Source organism: Apium graveolens, chromosome 4 (genome assembly GCF_009905375.1).
Source record: "Apium graveolens cultivar Ventura chromosome 4, ASM990537v1, whole genome shotgun sequence".
NCBI classification, from domain to species: Eukaryota; Viridiplantae; Streptophyta; class Magnoliopsida; order Apiales; family Apiaceae; genus Apium; species Apium graveolens.
Genome location: NC_133650.1, coordinates 203,070,370 through 203,098,284, shown reverse-complemented (window position 1 = coordinate 203,098,284; position 27,915 = coordinate 203,070,370). Strand labels below are relative to the sequence as shown.

Genomic DNA, 27,915 nt, shown 5'->3' with positions numbered 1-27,915 from the left:
ATCCAACTCTTATTTTTAAAAAGTTTCTAGTGTTATTCTAGAGATAATAAAATAAGTTTCAAGAATCAATCATACTCCGATGATTTTATAAAATTGTTTGAAGGTTAAATAAACCTTATCTTTCACATAATAAATCATTTAATAATATTTAAAAACTTTACACCCACAAATTCAATAACATAGGGGTCAAATAACACATATTCAAATATCCAATCAATCAAATCTGATATCCGTAATTTTTTTCTATTTAAACTCTATTTATAATTATTTTTCACATTTATCGAACAACTTGTTAGGTCACACAACACTGTAGAAGGGGGTTGAATACAGTGTAGAATACAATCAAATCGATTTAAAGCACAAGTAACAGAAAACAGATGTATTCGATATAATAAACTCTGTTACAATGGAACTGTTCTCTCTCAGTGATGAACAAAGATCACGAGAGGTGCTAGGTTACAATTGTATGATCTTCTCGATGATCGTAACTCTTTTAGAGTAAACCTATGTCTGTGTTTATATAAACACACAGTTAAAAGATAACTTCTAATTGATATGGAATATAATTATGTCTCCTAAAATATATCAACCAGTTATCTTATATAATTCTTCTAGTCATTAACTCATTCTATGCATATCTTCTTCTTGTATTAGTCTCGACCTTCTTTCCTGTAAATCAGCTTCCTTCCTAAATTGTTAGTCCTCCAGTACTTAAGTTCTGATATCCATCTTCTGATATTATCTTATGATAATCTAAGTCCTGATATCCTTAAATCCTGACTTCCAGTAAGTCCTGATTTCAGTAAGAACTGATATTTCCTTTTAGTTAAGATTTGAAAACTAAACATGAAACATATTAGACATGACATCTCAAATATATCCAACACAACTAATAATTTAAATAACAACACGACTTTACATATAATTATTCAAATATTCATAGGATCATATAAGACTCTTCGCATTATATATTTTCCACATACTTCACTTAATTCTCTTTTTCAATAAAATTGTTAAATCCACTTTTCGTGTAATCGTCTTTTACGAGTCGTGTCTCAACTAACAGTCCGATTGTCATTCCGACTCGATCATCACTCACATATCATAAAATCTTATACAGGCTCGCCAAACTAGAATTATTTATTTATAAATATTCCTGTACTATTTCACATAATTTGCATATAAACTACATAATTTATATTTTTATAATTTACGAAAATCTCGGTTACTTTTCGTATCTGATTTTCGGACTTTTCTCATATAAAGGGTTTCATATATTTTGAACATCTATGCTCCCTCTCCACCATCCAATTCAGACAGGGGATTGATACTCAATTTTAGAAATAAATACATTTGTTAAAGTACCATTCCGGGGCTTAATATCTACAGATTTAGCCATTACCAAGGATTCAAGGAGCTAATCTCGTTCATTTAGAACTTTGTTGATTAGTTATATAAATAAGGCAGAGCATCAATGAGCTAATTTCATTCATTTAGAGCATCAATGAGCTAATTTCATTCATTTAGAGCATCAATGAGCTAATTTCATTCATTTAGAATTCAGTTTATTGCTTCTGTAGATAAGGCGGAACATTCATTCCTTGGTTCAATATTTTAACGCATACGGATTCGACGCTATTATAACGTTTCACTAACTCAAAGCGCCTTGCTACGAAAATATAGTCTTGCGCTAATGTTACGCCAAGTCTCGAACCTTATTAAAATATAATTAGAAAAATTTGTTCGTAGTAATATTTAGTTTCAAATGTTTCAATAAAAATTGGAATTTGTAAAATTCATAGCAATCTATACTATATTATAATAGACGAAACATTAAATGTTTGGTAGTCGGTCGGTCGGTACTTGGTGAAATTACTTAATTACCCTTACTTAATTATTTCAATTCTAATTATTGGTGTCTAATTATTGGGATCGATCAATTCTAATTCTAATTGATATTAAAGTCAACTTCCTTTAATCCTTTACCAATTTTAATTCTATTTTATATTGAACTCTATATCATTATAATTTATATTAAATTCAACTTCTTCTACCAATTTATATTTTAATTCATATCGAGTTCTATGTTATTTTAATTTGTTAATTTGGGCAAAATTAATATGCAAACTAAATGTAATTATTAAGATTTAGTTGATATATCATGTGAATCAGACTAAGATAAAATAATAATAATATTAGTCCTAAAAAAAGTATACAAATGAACTTGGATAAACAAAATAATATATTTTATTTATCCAGTATAAAAAACTACATTTTACAATTGATTCATACTAACACAAAACTAAAATAAAAATACAATTCGACCAACAAAAATAAAATAATATATATTAATTATTCAGTCTAAAATAAAATTATCTTATTAATCCACACTTTAAAAATTAAATTAAACTAAAAATAATTAGTTTGATTTGGTCAGTGTATTGGACATGGGGCTAAAATAAAATAATATAAACCACTGATCCGAGATAAATCAAATTAATATTAGACTAAGTATAATTCGTATCCTATTGATGTGAACTAAAAATCAAATTTTAATTAAAACATAAATATTAATTTTAAAAAAATACACATTGAATTGTCAATAAAATTATATCGTTCAATCAGTAATATTGTGTTTTTAAATATTTTTTATAGAATTACTGCTAATCGATTAAGTAATCAACATGCTAAAATAATATTTTTTAAGGTCCCAACATAATGAAGACATTATATTTTTACCCTCAATAAAATAATAATTTTGTTATAATAATGTTTCCCTCCTTACCAATGATATCACTTTAAATAAGTTTAAATATTCTAAAAAGTTGTGAACATATACGTCTACTAATATTCTAATTCTAATTGATATTAAAGTCAACTTTCTGTATTTCTTTACCAATTTTAATTCTATTTTATATTGAACTCTATATCATTATAATTTATATGAAATTCAACTTCTTCTACCAATTTATATTTTAATTCATATCGAGTTCTATGTTATTCTAATTTGTTATTTCGGGATAAATTAATAAGCAAACTAAATATAATTATTAAAATTTAGTTGATATGTCATGTGAATCGGGCTAAGATAAAATAATAATACTATCAGTTCTCCTAAAAAAATTATACAAATGAACTTGGTTAAATAAAATAATATATTTTATTTATCCAGTATTAAAAAATACATTATACAGTTGATTCAGACTAACACAAACTAAAATAAAAATACAATTCGACCAACAAAAATAAAATAATATATAATAATTATTCAGTCTAAAATAAAATTATCTTATTGATCCACACTTTAAAAAAAATAAAACTAAACTAAAAATAATTAGTTTGATTTGGTCAGTGTGTTGGGCATCGGGCTAAAATAAAATAATATAAACCACTAATCACAGATAAATAAAATTAATATTAGACTAAGTATAATTCGTATCCTATTGATTTGAACTAAAAATCAAATTTTAATTAAAACATAAATATTATTTTTTTAAAAAATACACATAAAATTATCAATAAAATTATATCGTTTAATCAATAATATTGTCTTTTTCAATATCTTTTAGAGAATTACTATTAATCGATTAAATAATCAACATGCTAAAATAATATTTTTTAAGGTACCAACATAATGAAGACATTATATTTTTACACTCAATAAAATAATAATTTCGTTATAATAACGTTTCCCTTCTTACCAATGTTATCACTATATATGTTTAAATATTCTAAAAAGGTATGAACATATACGTCTACCAATATAATTATTATAAAGTCATATCATTTAAAGTTTTAAATGAACAAAATTAAAAATTAAATTCAATTTTTTTTAAAAATTTATATAATATTAAAAAAATATGTCCGATGTGTGCGATCCATGCATTGCACGGGTTTTAGGCTAGTATATATAACAGGAGAACGATGGATAATTAGTGATATTAAAAAGTATCATTAAAAAGATTAAAATACCCATGTTTTTAGTTTTTATATAAAAAATGTGCTTTGTGAAAATCGAACTCAAGATATTTCATTGACCTATAGAACCTCATACCACTACACCATAATGTCACATGTGCTTTTTATCATACATGTAATATATAAGTGTGCTAAATGAATATTTTATTTATCTTTAAAGATAGTTACTTGAATTCCGTAAAAAAAGATAATTACTTTAATATTTTAATATTTGTACAATTAATTTTAAATAATTAAATTCCAGATACAAAATTAGACATAGTATATAAATGAATTATTATCTTATTCATTAATCTTTTTTTTGGTTTGAAAATGTATCTCATATATTTTTAACATATTTTATTAATATAAAAAGTATTAAAATGTACATATATAATTTTTCAAGAAAATATTGAAAATAGAATCGCTTATATATAAATAATTATAATGGTATTACACATTTAGATGAGCTCAAATTATAACGAGCCAAAACATTTTATTTTATTCCAATTTGAAATTAGAACTTGGCCCATTCTTCAAAGAATACTCGAAATTTGATTATATGACCCGGCTGAAAAGCATCGTCACATTCTACGTTAGTAAATATAAATTACAAGTTCGGCGAGAATATCTTACCAATAATGTGATTTTTTTTAATATCTTATGTTAATATAAATTAATGTGTTTGAGGTGTTTATAATATCAAGTCAATTTATTATTTATATTAAAATTACTAACTTCACCGGTAGCGCATTATTATTTTTGGAACTTGTCCCGATTTTAAAAATATTCAAAATTTGATATGATATCTCACGAGATTTTTTAAAACTACGATGATATATTAAATCGATTTATTTTTTATTTTTCACTTTAAAAAAACTAGCTTTTTAAAAAAAATTCTTATAGATAAATAATATTCATTGATCAAGATAATATTATAAAAATATTTTGAATTATTTTTATATTTTGAATTATTCAAATAAAAGTTATATCTATACTATATTGTAACATTTGATTCAATGTGTTTTATACTATTTAAAGAAAATATATAAATTGTTCAATAATCTGAATGAATTAATCAGTTCAACTGATATTTAGAAAAACTTTATCAAATTGAAAAATATTTAATTTTAGGAGAATGGTATACAATGTTATCAAATTATTATATGAAGAAATATTAGAGTAGTAATTAAAGGAACTTAAAAACGGTTTAAATAACGATATAATATAATTTTTCCTTCGAATCCTTGAAAAAAAATCATGAATATCAATAATAAGTCTTTATAATATATAATTTATTTTTATGTTACGACTATGATTGATACTCAGTTGCGTAAAAATTAGATATAGATTGTTTGTCACTGATAATATGAATACCGTATATAAATTATTACAATTTATTTATTACATAATTTTAATTTTTGAATAATTATAAATGCGTGTTATTTAAGTAATCATTTGTATCACTAGATGTTAATAGTGATTTAAAATGTTCATAATTCAGATATTTAGCTTATAAATAATCGAAACCATCGTAATTTACTAAAAAAATGTAACATACGACAATTTACATGCTGGCACACATACATATAACTTAATGTTACTTTGGTAACCGTAGTGTAAATAAAAAACTAACATTTTTCCATGCATACATACGTTGAATTTCAAAAACTAAAATTTTTCATTAAAATCAACTTTTATATTAACAATAATATATTATATTATTGTATATTATGATTGTAAGTCATCCTGACTTCGATTATACATTTTTTATCTTTTTAAATTAAGTAAGTTAATTGTAAGTTAGTAGTGAACTCAGTAAAAATATAGACCAACATATAGTTTATTTGAATAAAATTCAAAAGTTTTGGTTAAATCTGTATCTAACATAAATGTTAATTTTTAACTTTTCATTTGTAAACATACTAACGACATTTTACAGATTAAGTATAATCGTTTTGTTTTAAACGTACACTGACTACCCTATTTATATTCGTTTATTAAATATAAATTATACAACACAAACAAGAATATATATATATATATATATTTTTTTTTGCTTAATTAGTTATATTTGAAATATTGTGTAATTTGGTATTGTATTTTATGAAAATAATACACATTGGTAAACAATCGACTTGTATTTTATATACGTTAGACATTATATAATATTTACGAACAAGAAAATAATTAAAATACTTAAAAAAATTCTAGAAAATGTCCTGCGCCTTACACGAGTTATTATGATAGTATTTTTAATTGAAGAACAACTTTTATGACAGAGACTAAAATACCCTTCATATTAACTTGTCGAGCGATTAGAAAAGTTTTGAGAGCAAAAACAGATCAATACAATTCTTAAGAATATAACACGGATCATCCATTGGCAAAAACCCATATGAGAAACATGATAAATCTGGACACAGGAGCTATTTTATTATACTTGGATATGATGATATGAAGTGGAGCAATCCACAGGCTTACTTTGATACACTGCTTTTTCATGGACAAAGATTTGAAGCGTAGAAAAACATGTTTGAGATCTTCGGAGGGTAATTTGGTTATTGTCTTAATTTTTGTGCTCCGGATTTAATAATTTCCTAAAAATTTGGCTTTACAATGTGCAGGTTGCAAGGAATCTGGGCTTTATCCCAAAAAAAAATAGATCTAGGTTTTTTTAAATTTATAATAGAATGCTCATTGATCAATACCATCATATTCAGCACATTCAATAGAATTTTATTTAATATTTAAAATCGAGAGATCATACTGCAGATTGCTGTTAATCTGTGGGCACTATAGTAATTATGATTATGGTTGTTAGCATCCTCTTTATTAATATATTTAAATGGCAAAAGACACTGCAAACAGAAATTGCCATCCATATCATCAAATCTCACAATCGAAGAGAAGAGAGTTGAATAATGCTACAACAACTACACAGGGGGATATAGACTAGTCCTAAAATTATAAGTATAGTTTTAATAACAATCATCCCCCCATTAATTATATACTACTATTTATGTTTCATAGATCTGACATTTTAACTGCCCTTTGAATAATCTACGTAAACACATTACTTGTCCCTATCTCACTTATTCTAACTACCCCCTCCCTCTTGTTATATGATTTCATTGCATTTGATTCCTCCTAAATTTCAAAATTTATTATTCCCCCACCCTAAAAACTTTTCCCACTTTCTTTTTTAGGTAAATCAAATTACTTTTCTCACTTGCTACTTTTAACATAAAGGTAAAAAAACATTATATTAAAAAAACAAAAAATTATATCTAAATATTCTATTTTATTTCCCCCCACTTACTTATCAATACGCATTCTCTCACCATTCTCTCACCACCGACTAGCCACCGACTAGGGTGCATGTCACAACGGCACGGGTATGCCAAGACGTCAATTAGCCAGACATGCCTTTTCACGATTCAACATGCCTTTTTACTATTTTTTTTATTTTTTAATAATTTTATAATTAGAAATATTCAGAAATAACAAATATAATTTTAAAATATGTACATATATTTTAATATCTAAAAAGTTACTAATGTAAATTAGTATTATAATGGTATTTGGATGTTACTGTCAACTAACTTTAATTTTATATTCAAGTTCACTGTATATTAATATAATAATTATTTATTAAATTTTATTATATTTAATTGATAAATGACATGCCTTTTGACAAAAAGAATGCATATCGGGAAGTCTCGTGACAGGTACCCTACCACCGACTCTTATTCTGCCCTTTTCTCTCCCTTCTCTCTGCTGTCATCAAAATCCTAATTTCTCTTTTTCATAAATATGAGTGTTCAGTACGGGTTTTCCGATTCCGATGATGAATCTACAAAATTTCAATCATATCAATCGAGTATGATTTGGATAATTTAAGCGATCATCGGTTCCAGATTCAAAATTTCTTAAAATAATTTGAACTAGACCGAAATTTTGCGATATTACGTAGTATAACTTAATTCTGAATAGATCTCGTGCAAATCTTGAATAGTTTACATTTCTTGTAAGGAGAGGAGGCAATAATAGAGTAGGACTTGGCCGTAGATTAATGCTCCCCGTAAACGGAAAGAACGGTTGGATTGAATTATCTAATTCACATTAACAAGATAACTTACCTATCTAGGTACCAAGAATATTCCTGAAAATATATTATAATATTCAAATTAGATTTTAATACACTCTAATATTCAAATCAAGTTTCAATATTAATTTATATATCTTCAAATTATTTGTTACTGATTTTGATGTTAAACGGAATCCGGTAGAGTCCTTTTACAATTTTCTAAAACTAGTGTAAAATACAGACATTTTTAGATATCCTTGAAAATCTTATAAGTTTCAATCTTATTTCTATAATTTCAAAAAATATTAACAATTTTATTCAAATCAACCAATTAAGTAAAACTAAAAAATTCATGAATTCAAAAATATATATAAAATTTCTAAATAATTAACCAAATTTTAATATAGTTCCCAAATTTTAAATTAACCATTCGTGAATTTCTGAAATTCAAATACTTTTCTTAATACGTAGTTAAATACGCCCGTTAGTACAGACTATATTCTAATTCTTAATGATAGATTCGGAAAAACAGTATAAATTGTAAATAAATTTAATATTTTTATTTATTAATACTTACACTTCACAAATTGGGCCAAAAGGCCAGTTCCCCTCTTTTTGTTCACTATGCTTAGATCTCAATTTTGCCTACTCCTCTTCTTTATATAAAACCCTAAAAATCCAATCTTGACAATTCTCTCAATTTCACTCAAAACCTCACCAAATCAACCCCTTTCTCTTCTAATTCCCCAAGATTTTGAATCTTTTTTGACAATGGGCAAGGGTGGAGCTCTGAGCAAAAGTGTGTTGAAGAGCATAATTTTATCATACACATATGTATCTATATGGATCTTTTTGAGCTTCTCTGTGATTGTGTACAACAAGTACATCTTGGATCGAAAGCTCTACAATTGGCCTTACCCCATTTCTCTAACAATGATTCACATGGGCTTTTGCTCAATTCTTGCTTATTTGATTATTAAAGTTTTTAAATTGGTTGAGCCTGTCACTATGTCGAGAGATCTTTACTTAAGATCTGTTGTTCCTATTGGTTTGCTTTACTCTCTTAGTCTTTGGCTTTCCAATTCTGCTTATATTTATTTATCCGTTTCGTTTATTCAAATGTTGAAAGCTTTAATGCCTGTTGCTGTTTATTCAATTGGTGTTATGATGAAAAAGGAAACTTTTAAGTCTAATACTATGTTTAATATGGTTAGTATTTCGTTTGGGGTTGCAATTGCGGCCTATGGGGAAGCAAAGTTTGATACTTTCGGGGTTTTGTTGCAGTTGGGGGCTGTTGTTGTTGAGGCTACTAGATTGGTTTTGATACAGATTCTTTTAGCTGCTAAGGGAATTAAATTGAATCCCATTACTTCGCTTTATTATGTTTCTCCTTGTTGTTTTGTGTTCTTGTCGGTGCCTTGGTTGATTGTGGAGTTTCCTGTGTTGAGAGAGACGTCGAGTTTTCATTTTGATTATTGGATTTTTGGGACTAATTCAATTTGTGCGTTTGCTTTGAATCTTGCGGTGTTTTTGCTTGTTGGGAAGACGTCTGCATTGACTATGAATGTTGGTGGGGTTGTTAAGGATTGGTTGTTGATTGCTTTTTCATGGTCGGTGATTAAGGATCAAGTGACTCCAATTAATTTGGTTGGATATGGGGTGGCTTTCTTGGGTGTTGCGTATTATAATCACTTGAAGTTGCAAGCAATGAAGGAAAATGAAGCTCAGAAGAAGGCACGGGAAGCTGATGAGGAGGCTGGAAAGTTGTTGGAAGAGAGACCGGAAGAAGGCGTACCGAAGAAAAGCGAGGCAGAGGACTGATTCTGGAGAAAATTGGTTTTTCTTCTTGTCCCAGAGGTCTGCAGTTATGTTTTTCTAGTAAAATTAAATTCTTTGTTTTTTAAGTATGTAACCTATAAGAGTTTCGTTGTGTCTTAATCATGTTTAGTATATGCTATGTTACTGTGATGTTGTCGGAATTATCTGTAAAATCACAGGGCCAATTGGTTTAATTATGTAGCTGAGAAAGACTTTTAGGCTTATTTATAGCTAGCTTATCTGTGTTCCATCTTTCATTCTGCAATGCTTATCTTAGTTCCCTTGTTAAGTTTATCTTTGATAAATTTAACTGACATCAACCTTTGATTATTAAGTTATATGTATCTTGTAGCTAACAACACCTTTGATTAAGAAGAAAATTCAGGAGCTTTCTACAGCCTCATATAAAAAATTACTAGTTCTAACGATGCTCGGCATGAATGCATCCCCGGACCTCACTCAATTTCACAAATAGAAACAATAATACTTGAGGATGAGACATGGTTTTACAAAGAGAAACAATACTTGAGGATGAAATGGCATGATCGATCCGAAATAACCTGTCTATTATAAATTAATCTTATTTTTACGTTACACATTGTTAATTTTTTAAAATTTGAAGAACCACACAGAATTTCACAAGCATGTTCTGAAACTGAAATTGTCCCCAAGTGTTATTTAAGAAGAACCAGATCTGTTGTCTATTATTATTGTCAAGTTTAGGTGGTGTAGCTGCAGATCTAGTTTCTTTTATTTTTTGAAACTTTCTGATTGTTGTTGTGCATCATTACCCTACCATACCCTACAATAGAATTGACTTGTGAACATGTAAGGTAAGATCCAAAAGTACCAGCTCTAAATTCATGTTATTCATGTACCAGGAACAAACTCTGATAATAACGTTGAAAGGACCAGCAACTAATTTCACCAAATATGTAGTTAATTAAACAGGGGGTCAAGTCACAAACAAATACTGTACTAAACAAATTCAGATAACATAAATCAAATTGTTTAAGAGCTAGAATAAATTGAAGAGTTTATTTTTCTGCATATACACATGCAGTGGCCATACTATTCATATGTTTTCTCCAGTGTTTCCTTCTCCAACTTAGCAAGAAGGCGATTATCGGCTTTCCGTGCTGCAGCTTCTTCTTGTTTCTTGGCTTTCTCCTCGCGTTTCTTTGCAGTGCGCGACTTAGTTCCTTCTCCTGCTTGACGCCAGTATTCGTCTTCCATCTCGCTAGCTATAAGCTCTTCCAGGCGATTTTCACGCTCAATTTGGGCAGCTAACCTAGTAGCAACAGCAGCCATGACTTTGGAATTTACAATCTTTTTCTTTTGTGGATGCATATTTGTATTGTTAGGTTCGCTTTACAATATATTCAAAGAGACAAAAACAAACTCAGCAATACGGTGTATATATAGAGTTCCCGGAGATCTTACAATCCTAAATCCCAATTCTGAGTCCAAGTAAACAAATATCTCGTCAAACATAAATTAACAAGTCAAATAAACATGGAGCTTTGCTATGTTTGGCATCCAAGTTAATTAGGCGGGAGTGTGGTACACGCTTCAAGCCTCCATACTCCACCTTGTTCCCCCAGTATTTTTATTATACTTTGTCTTTTTATAATCACTAGCTTAAAGCACAAATTCTTTTTAATGTTATATAATTTTTTTAAAAATTTAATTTGAATTAAAATCTTAAATTTGTTCATTTAAATTTTTGAAATGACAGAATTTCATGATAAATTTATGAATACCTGTATATATTTACAATTTTTTAATAAGAGATATTTGAAAAAGACAATGATACTTATTGAACGATTTAATTTCATTAAAATTTCTACGTGTTTTTTAAAAAATGATTATATTTTAATCAAAAGTTAAGTTTTAGTTTGAAAACTTGATTTTATCTAGAATCAATAGTTCACATTATTGTGTTTTAAATCGCAACTAATTACACCGAAAAATCCAACTAATTATTTTAATTTTTTAAACCCGTTCAATATGATAATTTTGTTTTAACCCGGACAAATAGTATATATGATTTTGTTTGAGTTAGTCGAATTATATTTTGATAAATTAATTTTTGATAGAATAGATATGGATATCTGGAATATCTACATAATAATTAAATTGTTTGTTATAGTAAAGATTGTTAAATAAAAATTTAATTTTATATCAACCATAATAATATAGACATCAATATAAATTAGAATTTAAATTGTAAAAGACTTAACTTTAATATCAAATATAATAATACAGAGTTCAATATGAATTAATATTTAAACTGACCGAGGAAGTTGATTTCAATATAAATTAGAATTAGAATGACTGACGATCATTTTTAATGTTTAATCTATTATATAACATAGTATAGATAGATTTTATTTATCATCATAATTTATTGTTGATGCTATCTTATAATCTAAGTTTTTTTTTAATTTTTAAATATACTCCCTGTCCCAATTTGTTTGTCTTATTTTATTTTAATGGTTAAATTTACTATATTTTAGTCGTAAATAAAAAATCATTCTTTTATTATTTTAAAAAATTGAAAAATAAATATCAAAATAGATTAAACATACTTTGTAATGATATAATTTTTATAAATATTTTTGATAATGTACTGTGAATTTTATGAACTTTAAGTTTCTACTTTTCAATCATATATCGGTATCACTTTAACATACACAAATGTTATTATATTGTTCATAGTAGTAACTAGGTTATTATATTAAAATGGTTTACATAATCCGTGCTGGTAATTATTGTATGTTTTTGAAATTATAATAATAAAATAATATTATAATTTCAACATGATTTTGTATAAGCACCGGATTATAATCCTAATAGAATTCTATCACAGATCAAGATTTTTTTTTTGGAAAAGCTAGAAGCAATGAAGATACTGTGTAAAATAATTACAAGTACACGGTAGTTAATTGTAGGAAATACAGTTGATTCGATTATAAAATTTTGAATTTGAGAGGAGTTTTAATTAACCTAATTAGCAAATAGATAAATTAATATGAAAAACTTAGGAATCGATAAATCAATCACAACTAATATCAACTTACCCAAAAATCAATTCTTTTTTTTTTCACGAATAAATTTTAATTAACGAGATAAACATATATTATGAAACTTGTTATCTAACAATAACTTATCAAAACTTAAAGGAGCAGGCATAAATTATGAAAAATAAATCCGGTAATAATAATATATCAAAATCATTTTGTTAATTAAATAATTAAGTACCAAGAAAAGTAATGAAAACTAATTAACCGGGAAAAGAAAATATCAAAAATAATTAAATTAACTTTATCTTCATCCTATGTGATAGGGAATAAAATAAACCCTGATTGCGTAATTAATATCGTATTAATTGTATTAACATTGGGTTGACAGTTAAAAAGAGGCCCAAGACCCTTGATATGGGCCAAAAATAGCCTATGAATATAATTGGTTAGACCATATACGGTCCAATAACAAAGCCCAATTAGAAAGGGCCCAAAATCCTGAATATTAATTAATTTCGTAATTAATTAATAAGGGATAAATCAGCTGTCAAGATGAGTCCCAACGAGGATATAAATTCTTGAAGATTAGCCCCCAAGGGACCTGATAGGATAAGTAATCAGTAACCTACTTCCTAGGACTCCAAAGTCCATTCTAATTCTGAGACTTGCCTACCAAGTCTCCTAACCCAAGTCCGATTCAAGGACTCCCAACGCCTATATAAGGGGTCTCACCCCCACCAATCAGAACTACGTTTTTTGGCTTGATTCTCTAATTCACAGAGATACGTAGGCATCTCGTAAATGCAGAGTTAAGCTACGAAGCACGAGAGCAGCCATTAAAGGCCTTGAACTTCGGAACCTTAGTAATAAATACAAAAATTAATATACCTTAGGTTTTAATTAATATCATATTAATTGTATTAACATTGGGCTGGCAGTTAAAAAGAGGCCCAAGACCCTTGATAGGGGCCCAAAAAATAGACTAGGATTATAATTGGTTAGACCATATACGGTCCAATAATAAAGCCCAATTAGAAAGGGCCCAAAACCCTGAATATTAATTAATTTCGTAATTAATTAATAAGGGATAAATCAACTGTCAAGATGAGTCCAAACAAGGATATAAATCCTTGAAGATTAGCCCCAAGGGACCTGATAGGGTAAAGAATCAGTTTCCTACTTCCTAGGACTCCAAAGTCCATTCTAATTTTGAGATTTGCCCACTAAGTCTCCTAACCCAATTCCAATTCAAGGACTCCCAATGCCTATATAAGGGGTCTCACCCCCACCAATCAGAACTACATTTTTTTGGCTTGATTATCTAATTCACAGAGATACGTAGGCATCTCCTAAAGGAAGAGTTAAGTTACGAAGCACGAGAGTAGCCATTAAAGGCCTTGAGCTCCCGAACCTTAGTAATAAATACAACAATTAATATACCTTAGTTTTTAATCCATAACACTATGATAAGAATATTAGCTACACATAATTATAAAATAAAAAAAAATAATTAATATAAAATAAATAAAGCATCCAAAGGATAAAAGGAGTGATACAACACTTAATATTATTAAACTAATTATATATTAAAGGAATAAATAAGCACGAACATGGCAAAATGTATATAAATCAAACAGACGCCAAAAAGGTAAATAGTAACTATAATAAAAATTGCTTCGTCATGCTAACGAAGAGAATAAAAAAAATAGGAGAAAACAAAGTAAATGCCGAGAAATAAATTGCTAGAATTATTAAAAAGCGGAGTAAAATTGTATAAATATAAAACTCAACAATTATAGGGGAAAATATTAGGGGCTTGAGTCTTTGATTACAAGTAGGATATTAAATGTATTTTCTTGTATTCCTTTTTTTCTCCAACAAGTATTCTATTTATCTTGCAATTCATTTGATTTCAAAAATAGTCCACCTCCTTCCTTATTTTCACCTTTTTCAGCTCAAATTTTGATTTTATTAATTTTCCTACAAAACAAAACAAAATAATTTATTTATTAAAAAATTACAAAAATGGCCATAAAATATGTATTAAAAAGATGCTAAATATGGACCTATCAAATGCACTCATACCTATCTTTTACTCGTTCTCGAGAAAAATCAAAAAGAAAAATGCTAACTAAGAAAAGTTTTATGCTCCTTTTTGTAGGCGTGACGGGAAATTTTTTACCAACCCATTAAACTCATAGACGATCTTTAAAAGAGGAGTGTTGTCTCCTAAGGGTTTACAGAAGATGTGCCATAAAATCTATGAAATACTTTATTAAGTGTCCAAACTTTATCAATAATAACATTCATCGGTGTTAACACAAGAATTTTTAGAAAAATACATGTCTTTAAAACACTTCTAATTATAGCCAAGATGTAGGTATTAACAATGCACTTATATCGATTCTGAACGTTTACAGAAAATCTCAAGGTGTGTTGTGAAAGTAGGTCTCAGAAGAATCAATTAAGTAAGTACATTTCCTCTTTTTCAACCAATATTGAACGAACGCAACTCTATCAAAACAAGTATCTAGCCAAAATTTCCAATTTTTTTTTCTTTTTTAATTAACTGTGCAATGTCCATTTTTTTAGGCTTTCTATGTTACCCATGTAGCGAGCTTTGGGCCAAAGACTCCCAAATCAGTTGGGCTTAGGGCACTAGGTTTTGAAATACCCCTACGAACTTAATTACTCGAGTAACAAAGGCCACAAAATAAGACTAGTCAATTATACTATTTGTGCCCATCATCTCATTCCTTTTTTTATTTCATTTGTGAGGAATATTGGGTATTAAAGTAGTTTATTCAAGCATTTTTTTCGCAAAAAAATGATTCCACATTGTTTCAACATGTGGGCTCTGTCTTAGATATCAAAAACTTCCTTAAACAATATTTCCTACAAAGACCTTGTGCAAATGTGCCTTCTTGGACTCTTAAGCAAAAATTTGTTCAACACAAGTTTCATGAAAACGACCTTACTCAACTACATTTAAATAATCTCAAGGCATTATATATATATATATAAGTTTTGAAAATCTGCTAACACAAACTAGTATTAAAGTACAAGAGCGGACATGACAACATAGCTAAGATATCCCTCAATTTTTTGGATTTTTTTTGAATTTTTTGATTTTTTTTATAAGTACTACTAAACCCCTCCCGGCCTCCCCATACCTAAATCATGCATTGTCCTCAATGTATGCAAATGAGAGAAAAATGACAAAGTAAAAGGGCGAGAATACCTGATAAGGGCATGACGGGGGAATAAAACTAACTACTATACAACAAGAAAACTTACTTTGATCATGCATCAATGAGGTGTTAGGACAAAAATACGCGCTAATATTCACGCAAGTTTACGTGATCGCAAGTAATATAGAATTAATTCTAGTTCATTCCCATGGTTTGGGTTAATTTTAATCAATGTACTTATGCAACAATAGTATGGTTATTATCCAATGCTAAGATGAATAATAAATTGAGGTTGTTTTAACTACGCTTAACTAAGAGATTATACTAAATAACATTAACTAAGAGAATAAAGAGAGTTAAATACTATATGACACAAACATGAGATTCTAACTTCATTAAATACTTCATTCAATTGCCTTTTCGTTCTTAACCTTAGCATGCAATTATGATAACACTAATCAGATAACACGAAACTGATAAACGCCAACTTTCATTGTACGAATACCATACTACCAGACATCCACAAAAGAGATAGAAGTTGAATAAACACCAATTATATTGAGACCCTATATGTCTACAGGAATTTGATAACAAAACGGTTTAATGCACAAGTTATCTATCGTGATTACATAGGGCAAGTAAGATTGTTAAAATTACCTATGAATCATGCATATCAAATACATGAACCTATGCTAGCATGGCGAGTTCTAAACCCCTAGATTCACTTTCACTTCATTAGAGATTTACATGCTATCTTATAAGTTCGTGACACTCATAAGACGAATAAGCACAACCAATACTAGGATATCATACAATTACCACACACTATGGCATCGAAAAAAAATTAACTAAAGAAATCCATAAATGAATCCACTAAAACCCCACTATAACGATTAGCCCATAATCGGACTCATCATTAACGTGGGTTCCGATGAAAGCATGGTATAATAAACTTAGTCCTTATACTGAATAAATAATAAAACCAAGTACGAAACTAGAGTATAAGTTCACAAGTAAGAAAACTAGCATCCAAAGTTATAACTTAAAACAAAGAATCAAAAGAATAAACTAGATCTTCTTCACCTTGGTTGAGTTGTGCTCTACGGTTTTCTTACGCCTTCTCCTTAAGATTTGGTACGTCTTGTTATGAAAAACGATCATAAGTTATGTTTATATAGCAGCCCATACAGATTAGAAGTCCTTCGTATCAAAATCAGAGTAAAAACAGGATTCCTGGAAATCGACCTGGCGCGGGCGCGCGCTTCACCATCGCGGGTGCGCTGCACTTCTGTAAACCTGGCGCGACCACGCTGTCTCTCTGGAGAAAATCCCAACTTCTGCTTTTCTTGCTGGTTTGAGTTGGTCTTTTCAAGAGCAATCTTCTTGACACCATCCCAACACCAAATTAGCATCAAATCAATGCCAATTCACCTGAGTTCTTGATATAAGCCTAAAATGCAAAAACACTACAGAACACATCAAAAACATAAATAACTCGAGTATAACATATCAAATCAAGCCTTTCTAGGACATAAACTTGAACCGATGCTTGTCCTCGAGCATAAACAGACTCAAAGAACAAGAAATAAAAATGCATGAATGCAAACTATATGAATGACACGATCCCCATAGAATAACTAAACCAATCAACAAGCAACATCTCAACAAATGCAGTTATTCGCACAAAAATCAATCAAGTCCCACAAATCAACTTACAAGCCAGAAACGTGTGTGTGTGCAAATGCTTACAAATATTCTATCGTAACTAGATCAATAATTATGACTCACCACTCATCAAGGTAATCGCAAGATTATAAACAGAATAAAAGCTAAACTCAAAATAACTTATAACACTTCAATTCTTATATCGGAGTTTTACATGGATTCATGCTTTTATTCACAACACAAAAATAACACATATATGCTTATTTGACCGTGCAATGAATGAGGTCCACAAAAGACTTATACAATAACACCCATGTAGCGAGTGTTAGGTTAGTGGATCCCAGACTATAAAAAGCCTTTGGTCACTAGGCACAAACTCCCCTAAGAACTTAATAACTCGAGTATTAAAGAGCCCACTCGTGATCAATTATGCATAAACACATATATATTTTTTCTTTTTTTCTTTTTCTTTTCTTTTTTTTTCCACAAATTTCTGAACGAGTGCGTTTCGCTCCATCTCGTTCAACCCTAGATTATTTACATAAAATGGGCCGACTACTATCCATTTGACACCTAGCCACAACAACTAGCAATGAAATCCAATTATCTCCAATTTTTAAATATCCATGTTATTTTATCATTAAGAGAATATCCTGAATTCTAAATATAAACAAGTGATTAAACCTTCAAAAACAAATAAACCATGACCATGATCTAGCACTCAAGAAACCTATAAGACTTAGTGAAATACAATTATCTCTAGCATGCAAATCAACTCGGTAAGACTTAACATCACTAAGCACGACATCACTACACTAGCATTAATATCACAAATCAATCAGAAAAATCATCTAAGGGATCATGTTATAATGCAAATGCATGAAACTATATGAACAAACTATCATAATAAAAAAACTACAAAAATAAATAAAAAAACTACCACATGGAAAATATGCAACTATATGAACTAAACTAGCATGAATATGCAAACTATATGCGACTCACACAAAACACATACAACTACTACCCCAAAACTAAAATATTCACTGTCCTCAGTGAAAGTAATAGCAAGGATTCAGAAATACCTACTCAGAATCAGGATCATCACCCTCAAGGGGTGGTATGTCAGGAGTGTCTGGAGGCGGATATACAGAATCCTCACCGAATACTGGCCACTAGATGTCAATTCATGTGGCTCTGAATGCAGTCCCAAATGCCTGGGTAAGGTCCTGTTCAAAGCGACTATCGATATCATGCATCGCATCTATTCTCCTCAACAAGTGCCTATACTGCACTGAACTCATCCCAGCACTGCCCTGTGCTTCCTCCTCCTCCTCCTCCTCCTCCTCCTCCTCCTCCTCCTCCTCCTCCTCCTCCTCCTCCTACTGCTGCTACTGCGATCCCGAAGGACCGGCCTCTCCCAACTCAGCTCTCCAAGCAGCTCTGCTCGCCTGCTTCATACCACAAGCATATGCCTGAGGAGCTGACCTTCCACCTAACAGATGGTCATAAGAATATCCAAGCCCCTTAGGATCGGGCTTCCCACCATACCACTCCATCATATTTAACAGCGTCGAACTATCAATCGGGGCACTCGGAAGCTGCAGCTGCTCATGTGTGGGCCAATAAACGCCAACCACCACACACAACTTCGTCATAATGGACGCATAGGGTATAGAACCCATAGTACTCCCTCGAAGGAACCAAAAAAATACCCTGATGGATAACCATCCCGAGATCCACATAGTCTCCCTGAGGAATCCCCCACAACCGGCGTGCACGCTCCACAGTAATATCATACACGTGAGAAGATGGCATGATGTTAGCATAAATAAAAAAATTTCACACACGTGCAAACCTATTCATGCACGAGGCAGGAAACGTGGCATACTCGTTCGTGCCCTTGTTGAGGTTCCAATGAGTCTCAGGCACACATAGTGTAGCAACAATCAAATCCAAGTTAAACTCCTCCGGCGTTTTCTCATTCTAATTCTCCTGTTCTGGCTTCCTCTTGGGCTGCTCAATCGCCCTACAAATAGCCTCAGCACTATACTCCACAGTCATCCCCCTAACCACCATGAAACCGTTCTTCTCTGCCTTAGCATTCGCGTAAAACTCACACACCACACTCATTGGCACAACAACGGGTGTCTCGCAAAAAGCAACCCAGCCCATCTCCAAGATCATCTCCAACAACTTACCATCTTTCCCCGATGGCAGAAAACCACGCTCCTTGGCTATAGGTTTCAAAAGCAGCCTCACATTCTCCGCCTCAGCCTCGGGAGTTGAAAGCCTAGGCCTCACACCACCCGTACTCGAAGAATCAGTGGTGCTACTGCTAACTTGGGTTCGTTGTCTTTTTGGTGCCATTGAGATTGAATAAGCTTGAGAGAATAGATGTTTGTAAGAGAGATTTGTGTGTTTGAGAGTTTGAGAAGAGATGGAGGATATGTGTATAAGTGTGTGTATAAATAGGAGTGTTAGGAATATAATTGGTTATGGAAAAGAAGTGGAAATTGATTATGGGATTAATGGGAATAATGGGGTGATGGAAATTGATTTGGAGAGGGAAATATGGGATGTGGGAGAGTAAAATTCGGGTAAAAATTGATTTTGCCTTCAAATTCCCGAATTTCCGTTATGTATTTTTTTCAGAACCAGTGACCCAACACAGCCGCGCGCTGGCTCACCGTGCTTCTGCCAATCTAGCGCGGCCGCCCCGCTAGGCAGCGCTGGCGCGCAGTTTCTGTCAAATCAGCGCGGCCGCCCCGTTTCAGAGCACGGGCACGGCGTCCTACCGTAGTTGGCACTGAATTTTTCTGTTTTTATGATTTTTTTGTGTTTTTCTCCCTTTTTCCTTGTTCCTTTATCTATTAATGTACAACAAGCTTGGGTTGCCTCCCAAGAAGCGCTTGGTTTATGTCATTTGCTTGATGTAGAATCTCGAGATCAATTAGATAGTAGAACGACACTAACCATCTCACGGTTTGCCGTATCCCCATAGTAGTGCTTCAACCTCTGTCCATTCACCTTGAACGCTTGGTCTAGATCATTCTTAAAAATCTCCACAGCTCCATGCGGAAACACAGTTTTGATTATGAAAGGCCCGGACCACCTCGACTTCAATTTTCCTGGAAAAAGACGGAGACGAGAGTTGAACAAAAGAACTTGTTGCCACATCATAAATGATTTAAGCACCAGACCCCTATCGTGCCACCTCTTGACTTTCTCCTTATACATTTTGTTGTTTTCATACGCCTGAAGTCAAAATTTGTCGAGTTCATTCAATTGAAGCATTCTCTTCTTACCAGCTGCATCCAAATCAAGGTTCAACTTCTTCAAAGCCCAACACGCTTTATGTCCGATCTCTACAGGCAAATAACAACCCTTACCATAAACCAACTGAAAGGGTGACATGCCAAGTGGAGTCTTGTATGCTGTTCAATATGCCCAAACAGCTTCATCAAGCTTCAAAGACCAATCCTTCCTTGATGGACATACCACTTTCTCTAGAATACGCTTGATCTCTCTGTTAGACACCTTAGCTTGACCATTAGTCTGAGGATGGTAGGCTGTAGCAATGCGATGATTCACATTATACCTTTGCATCATAGTAGTGAACTTGCGATTGCAGAAATACAATCACTCATCACTAATTATGACTCTTGGAGTCCCAAAATAGTGTGAATATCTGCTTATGAAGAAAATTAAGCATTACCTTCACATTATTTGTCGGAAAAGCCTTAACTTCAACCTATTTCGACACATAATTGACCGCCAACAAGATATATTGATTATTGCAAGTTGAGACAAACGACCCCATGAAGTCGATTCCCCAAACATCGAAGACCTCAACCTCGAGAAGCACATTCAGAGGCATCTCATCCCTCTTAGACATATTACCCACACGCTGGAATCGATCAGACTTTAAAATAAAGTGATGCGTATCCTTAAACAATGTAGGTCAGAAGAATCCCGCTTGAAGGACACGAGCTGCTGTCTTCTCTCCACCATAGTGGCCTCCATAAACAGTCGAATGAAAGTCTCGCAAGATCCCCCCCATTTCGCTGTACGGAATACATCTCCTGATGATTTGGCCAGCTCTTTGCCTAAACAGATATGGTTCATCCCACATGTACCACTTCACCTCCGGAAGAAACTTCTTCCTTTGAGCATAAGACAAGTATGGAGGCATGATATTACTCACTAGGTAGTTCAAAATATCTGCAAACCATGATTCTTCTTCTTGTACCCCAAACAGCTGTTCATCAGGAAAAGACTCATTTATCAATGTCTTATCTTGTGAAGTTGCACTTGGGTCTTCCAAACGAGAGAGATGATCAGCGACTTGATTCTCAATACCTTTTCCGTCCTTAATCTCTAATTCATATACTTGAAGCAAAAGAACCCATCTAATCAATCTAGGCTTCGAGTCCTTCTTCGAGACGAGATATCGAATCACGGCGTGATTAGTGAAAACTATCACCTTCGTCCCAAGCAAATAAGATCGAAACTTCTCAAAACCGTAGATAATGGCCAACAGTTCTTTCTCAGTAGTAGTATAATTCAGTTGAGCACCATTGAGGGTCTTACTAGCATAGTAGACCACATGAAATATGTTGTTCTTTATCTGCCCAAGAACTGCTCCAATTGCATAGTCACTTGCATCGCACATCATCTCAAAAGGTTCATTCCAATCAGGTGCAATTATGACAGGTGCTGTGATCAAACTCTTCTTCAAGAACTCAAAAGAAGCTAGGAACTCGTCATCAAACTTGAACGGGACATCCTTCTCTAGAAGATTGCACAAGGATTTAGAGAATTTAGAGAAGTCCTTGATGAACCGCCTATAGAAACCCGCATGACCAAGAAAGCTGCGAACTCCCTTAACAGAAATTGGTGGAGGAAGATTTTCAATGACCCCCACCTTGGCTTTGTCCACCTCAAGACCGTTACTAGAGACCTTATGCCCAAGAATAATGCCCTATCACACCATAAAGTGACATTTCTCCCAGTTGAGAACCAGATTGGTCTCAACACACCTTTTAAGAACTGCACCAAGATTCTGCAAGCACTCATCAAAAGAATCACCAAACACAGAGAAATCATCCATAAACACCTCCATATTCTGACCAATAATGTCAGAGAAGATAGCCATCATGCATATCTAAAATGTGGCAGGTGCTCCACACAAACCAAAAGAAACTCTTCTGAAAGCAAAAGTACCAAATGGATAAGTGAAAGTAGTCTTTTCCTGATCTTTTGGAGCAATGCAAATCTGATTATAGCCCGAATAGCCATCTAGAAGACAGTAGTACTCATGCCCAACCAATCTATCAACCATCTCATCAATAAAAGGCAGAGGGGAGTGATCTTTTCTCATGGCCTTGTTATTTTTCTTTTTTTCTTTTTCTTTTCTTCTTTTTTTTCACAGATTTATGAACGAGTGCATTTCGCTCCATCTCGTTCAATCCTAGACTACTCACATAAAATGAGCCGGCTACTAGCCATTTGACAGCTAGCCACAACAACTAGCAATGAAATCCAATTATCTCCAATTTTAAATATCTATGTTATTTTATCATTAAGAGAATATCCTAAATTTTAAATATAAACAAGTGATTAAACCTTGACAAACAAATAAACCATGACCATGATCTAGCACTCAAGAAACCTAGAAGACTTAGTAAAATACAATTGTCTCTAACATGCAAATCAACTCGATAAGACTTTACATCACTAAGCACGACATCACTACACTAGCATTAATATCACTAATCAATCGGAAAAATCATTTAAGGGATCATGTTATAATGCAAATGCATGAAACTATATGAACAAACTATCATAATAAAAAAACTACAAAAATAAATAAAAAAACTACCACATAACAAATATACAACTATATGAACTAAACTAGCATGAATATGCAAACTATATGCGACTCACACAAAACACCTAATCCTTAACTACTACCCCCAAACTTAAAATATTCACTATCCTCGGTGAAGGTAATAGCAAGGATTCAGGTATACCTACTCAGAATCAGGGTCATCACCCTTAAGGGGTGGTGTGTTAGGAGTGTCTGGAGGTTGATATACGGAATCCTCACCGAATACTGGCCACTAGATGTCAACTCCTGTAGCTCTGAATGCAGTCCCCAATGCCTGGGTAAGGTCCTGTGCCAAACGACTATGGATATCATGCATCACATCCATCCTCCTCAACAAGTGCTTATACTGCGCTAAACTCATCCCAGCACTTCCCTGTGCTTTCTCCTCCTCTTGCTGCTGCTGTTGCGATCCCGAAGGACCGTCCTCTCCCAACTCAGCTCTCCAAGCAGCTCTGCTCGCCTGCGTCATGCCACCAGCATATGCTTGAAGAGCTGGCCTTCCACCTAGCATATGGTCATAAGAATCTCCAAGCCCCTTAGGATCAGGCTTCCCAGCATACCACAACGTAATATTCAATAGCGTCAAACTGACAATCGAGGCACTCGGAAGCTGCAGCTGCTCATGCCGCCATACACAATTTCGTCACAATGGACGCATAGGGTATAGAACCTGTAGTACTCCCTCGAAGAAACCTCAAAGTACCCTGATGGATAACCATCCCAAGATCCACACAGTCTCCCTGAGGAATCCCCCACAACAGGCGTGCACGCTCCACAGTAACATCATATACATGAGAAGATGGCATGATGTTAGCACAAATAAAAGAATTCCATGCACGTGTTGGGAACCACGGGCTTAGGGTGTTACTACATTTTACGATAAAGATTATGAAAAGAGGATTACCTTGTTAATGGTTGATTCCACGCTCTTCTATTGTATTCCCAAATTCCCTTGAGCAAAGTGTGGCCTCCGTCTTCTCAAGTTATCCTCTCTTCTTGCTCCTTGGTGGCTACAATATATTTTCACGCAATCCCAAGCAAGAAGAGAATAAGAATATATATAGGCTACAATAGGGACCATGGATAATTAGGCTGGGCCTTCTAATTACATCTTGAGCCTAGCCCAATGTAATTAAATATTAATTCAATCCACTAAAAAATTAATATTTGCACTACCTTTCCTAATACCGTAATTTAATTAATTCGGTTCCAATATTATTTGCTTATTAAATTCCCCATGTTTAAAATATCATATGTCCATTAATTAAATAAATTACTGATAATTTATTTAATTAATATCTTTTATCCTTGATCATCCACTCAACCTTTATTTAATTATGCTAGAATAAATTCCACCTGCAGGGTTTCACATAATTAAATCTTTTTGAGCTTTCAAGGGGACATCATTAACCCGAATATTATCAGGACATGGATTCCTTCAATAAATAATATCCACCATGTATATAATTCCATCACCCAAAATATAATGATATAATTCAAAAGAATTATTTCATATATAAATCAAAGCATGTAAATAATATACACGTGTCAATTACTATTTCCGGATTAAGAACCTAAGCATTAATAATAACATAGAATCTTAGTTCTCCTTCTTAATCAGTATTAAGGGAACAATTCTAAATTTGATCATGTTCAATATACACAAAGTATACTAGTATTATTTATTAGTTAATATAAACTAATCTAAATAATACTACAGCCATACCAGTGGATTGTCCAACACCACCTGTGCTGTGAACCTTATTATATTATATAACCGTATTTAACAATCTAATATTCTGTATCCCATTTGATACTAGATTGTTCACAATATATAATATTGGACAACATGTAAACATTCAAATGATTCTCAAATAAACTGGCCAGAAATAAATGTACATACTTCAAATAAATATTTTCAGTATACACTAACAATCTCCCACTTATACTCAAAATATTCTATATGTTCATCAGTGTTTATTTAATCCACTATTACATAAAAATCTATGTGTCCATCCATCTGACTCCTATCGCTTCCACATGCTTGTCAAAAACCTTGGTTGGCAAGCTCTTTGTGAAAGGATCTGCTCGGTTGTCTTCTGAAGATATGTGAGCCACAACTATATCCCCTCACTTTACGATTCCTCGTATGAGATGATACTTACGTTCAATATGTTTAGCTGCTTTGTGGTCTCGCGGTTCCTTTGAATTTGCCACAGCACCAGTGTTATCACAATACACCGTCAAGCTCCTAGGCAAATTAGGTACCACATCTAAGTCCAAAAGGAAGTTCCTGAACCATACAGCCTCCTTGGCAGCCTCAGAGGCCGCCACGTACTCGGCCTCCATGGTGGAGTCTGCAATGCATTTCTGCTTTACACTCCTCCATATAGCGGCTCCACCTCCCAAAGTAAAAACATATCCCGAGGTTGATTTCCTCTTATCCCTATCTGATTAGAAATCTGAATCAGTATATCCCAAAGGAAATAGATCTGAGGCCTTGTAAATTAACATATACTCCTTAGTCCTTCTCAGGTACTTGAGTATAGTTTTTACTGTACTCCAATGTTCCTGACCTGGGTTCGACTGATATCTACTAACCATGCCTACAGCAAAGCAGATGTCAGGCCTCGTACATAACATAGCATACATTAAGCTTCCACATGCTGAAGCATAAGGAACTGCTTTCATGCTCTCTATATCCTTAGGTGTCGAAGGACACCGCTTCTTAGATAGAGCAACTCCATGCTTAAAAGGTAAAAAACATTTCTTGGAGTTCTGCATGTTAAAACGAGCTAATACTTCATCAATGTAGGGCTCTTGAGATAAAGCTAACATCCTTTTCTTGCGATCCCTTATAACTTTGATCCCAAGGATGTATGCCGCGTCACCTAAGTCCTTCATGTCAAATTGTTTGAACAACCATGCCTTTACTGATGACAACATCTCAACATTGTTTCCAATGAGTAAAATATCATCTACATATAGTACTAGAAAAACCACTGCATTACCTTCACTTCTCTTATACACGCACGATTTGCTTGGACTTTGATCAAATCCATATGACTGGACTGCCTGATCAAAACAAATATTCCAGTCTCTAGAAGCTTGTTTAAGTCCATAAATAGACCTCTTAAGCTTACATACCAGATGCTCTTGGCCTTCCTTAATGAATCCTTTTGGTTGCTGCATATAGATGGTTTCTTCAAGACTTCCATTAAGAAAAGCTGTCTTGACATCCATTTGCCAAATCTCATAATCGAGATGAGCTGCTATAGATAAAAGAATACGGATTGACTTAAGCATGACTACCGGTGAAAAGGTTTCCTCATAATCGATACCTTCTTTCTGAGTATACCCTTTCGCAACAAGTCTTGCTTTCCAGGCTTTCACCTTTTTATCTAATCCCCTCTTTTTCTTGTAGATCCACTTACATCCAATAGGTTTTATACCTTTGGGTGGTTCTACGAGCTCCCAGACCTGATTAGAATACATTGATTCTATCTTAGATTCCATCGCCTTTTGCCAAAGATCTGCATCTTTGTCTTATGCTGCCTCTTCATATGTACGAGGATCATCATCATGTTCACTAGAGACCAAGTCTGAAGACTCTCCCAAAAACATGAATCTATCAGGCTGTTGAACAACCCTCCCACTACGACGAGGCACTGGTGCGGTATTAGTGACAGGTTGTATATTATGTTGTGGTTGTTCTACTTGTACTACAGCTTCATGGGTATTATTTGTCCCTCCCACTAGTTCCTCTAAAACGACACTACTCATGGGTTTGTGATTCATTATATATTCCTCCTCTAAGAATCTTGCATTGGTGCTAATAATGACATCCCGATTCTTCGGACTATATAATAAATATCCTTTCGTTCCCATGGGGTAGCCTACAAACAACCTTACTTCTGTACGAGATTCTAACTTAGTCGCGTTCTTGTTCAGCACATGTGCCGGACAACCCCATATTCGAATATGTCTTAGACTCGGTTTATCCCCGGTCCACAATTCTAAGGGGGTTTTAGGAACCGACTTAGAAGGTACTAAGTTCAGAAGATAAGCTGCTGTCTCTAAGGCATGTCCCCAAAACGACTTGGGTAAATCCGAATAACTCATCATCGATCTAACACTCTCTAAAAGAGTCCGGTTCCTTCTCTCTGCTACACCGTTCTGCTGGGGTGTGCCTGGTGCAGTTAACTGGGATTCTATCCCATTTTCTGATAAATATTCCCTAAATTCTCTAAGCAAGTATTCGCCACCACGATCTGA

The 27,915-nt window shown here is 32.7% G+C and overlaps 1 protein-coding gene across 1 annotated transcript; it reads left to right on the top strand.

Moving 5' to 3' along the window:
• The first annotated feature begins 8,630 nt into the window (after window positions 1-8,630).
• LOC141720561 (putative sugar phosphate/phosphate translocator At4g32390) lies at window positions 8,631-10,089 on the top strand. The gene has a single exon (XM_074523043.1). The coding sequence runs from the start codon at window positions 8,819-8,821 to the stop codon at window positions 9,866-9,868; it is 1,050 nt and encodes a 349-aa protein (XP_074379144.1). The 5' UTR covers window positions 8,631-8,818; the 3' UTR covers window positions 9,869-10,089.
• The last annotated feature ends 17,826 nt before the right edge of the window (window positions 10,090-27,915 follow it).

Coding starts and splice junctions, on each gene's coding strand:
- LOC141720561 (XM_074523043.1), top strand. CDS start 8,819: ATGGGCAAGGGTGGAGCTCTGAGCAAAAGTGTGTTGAAGAGCATAATT.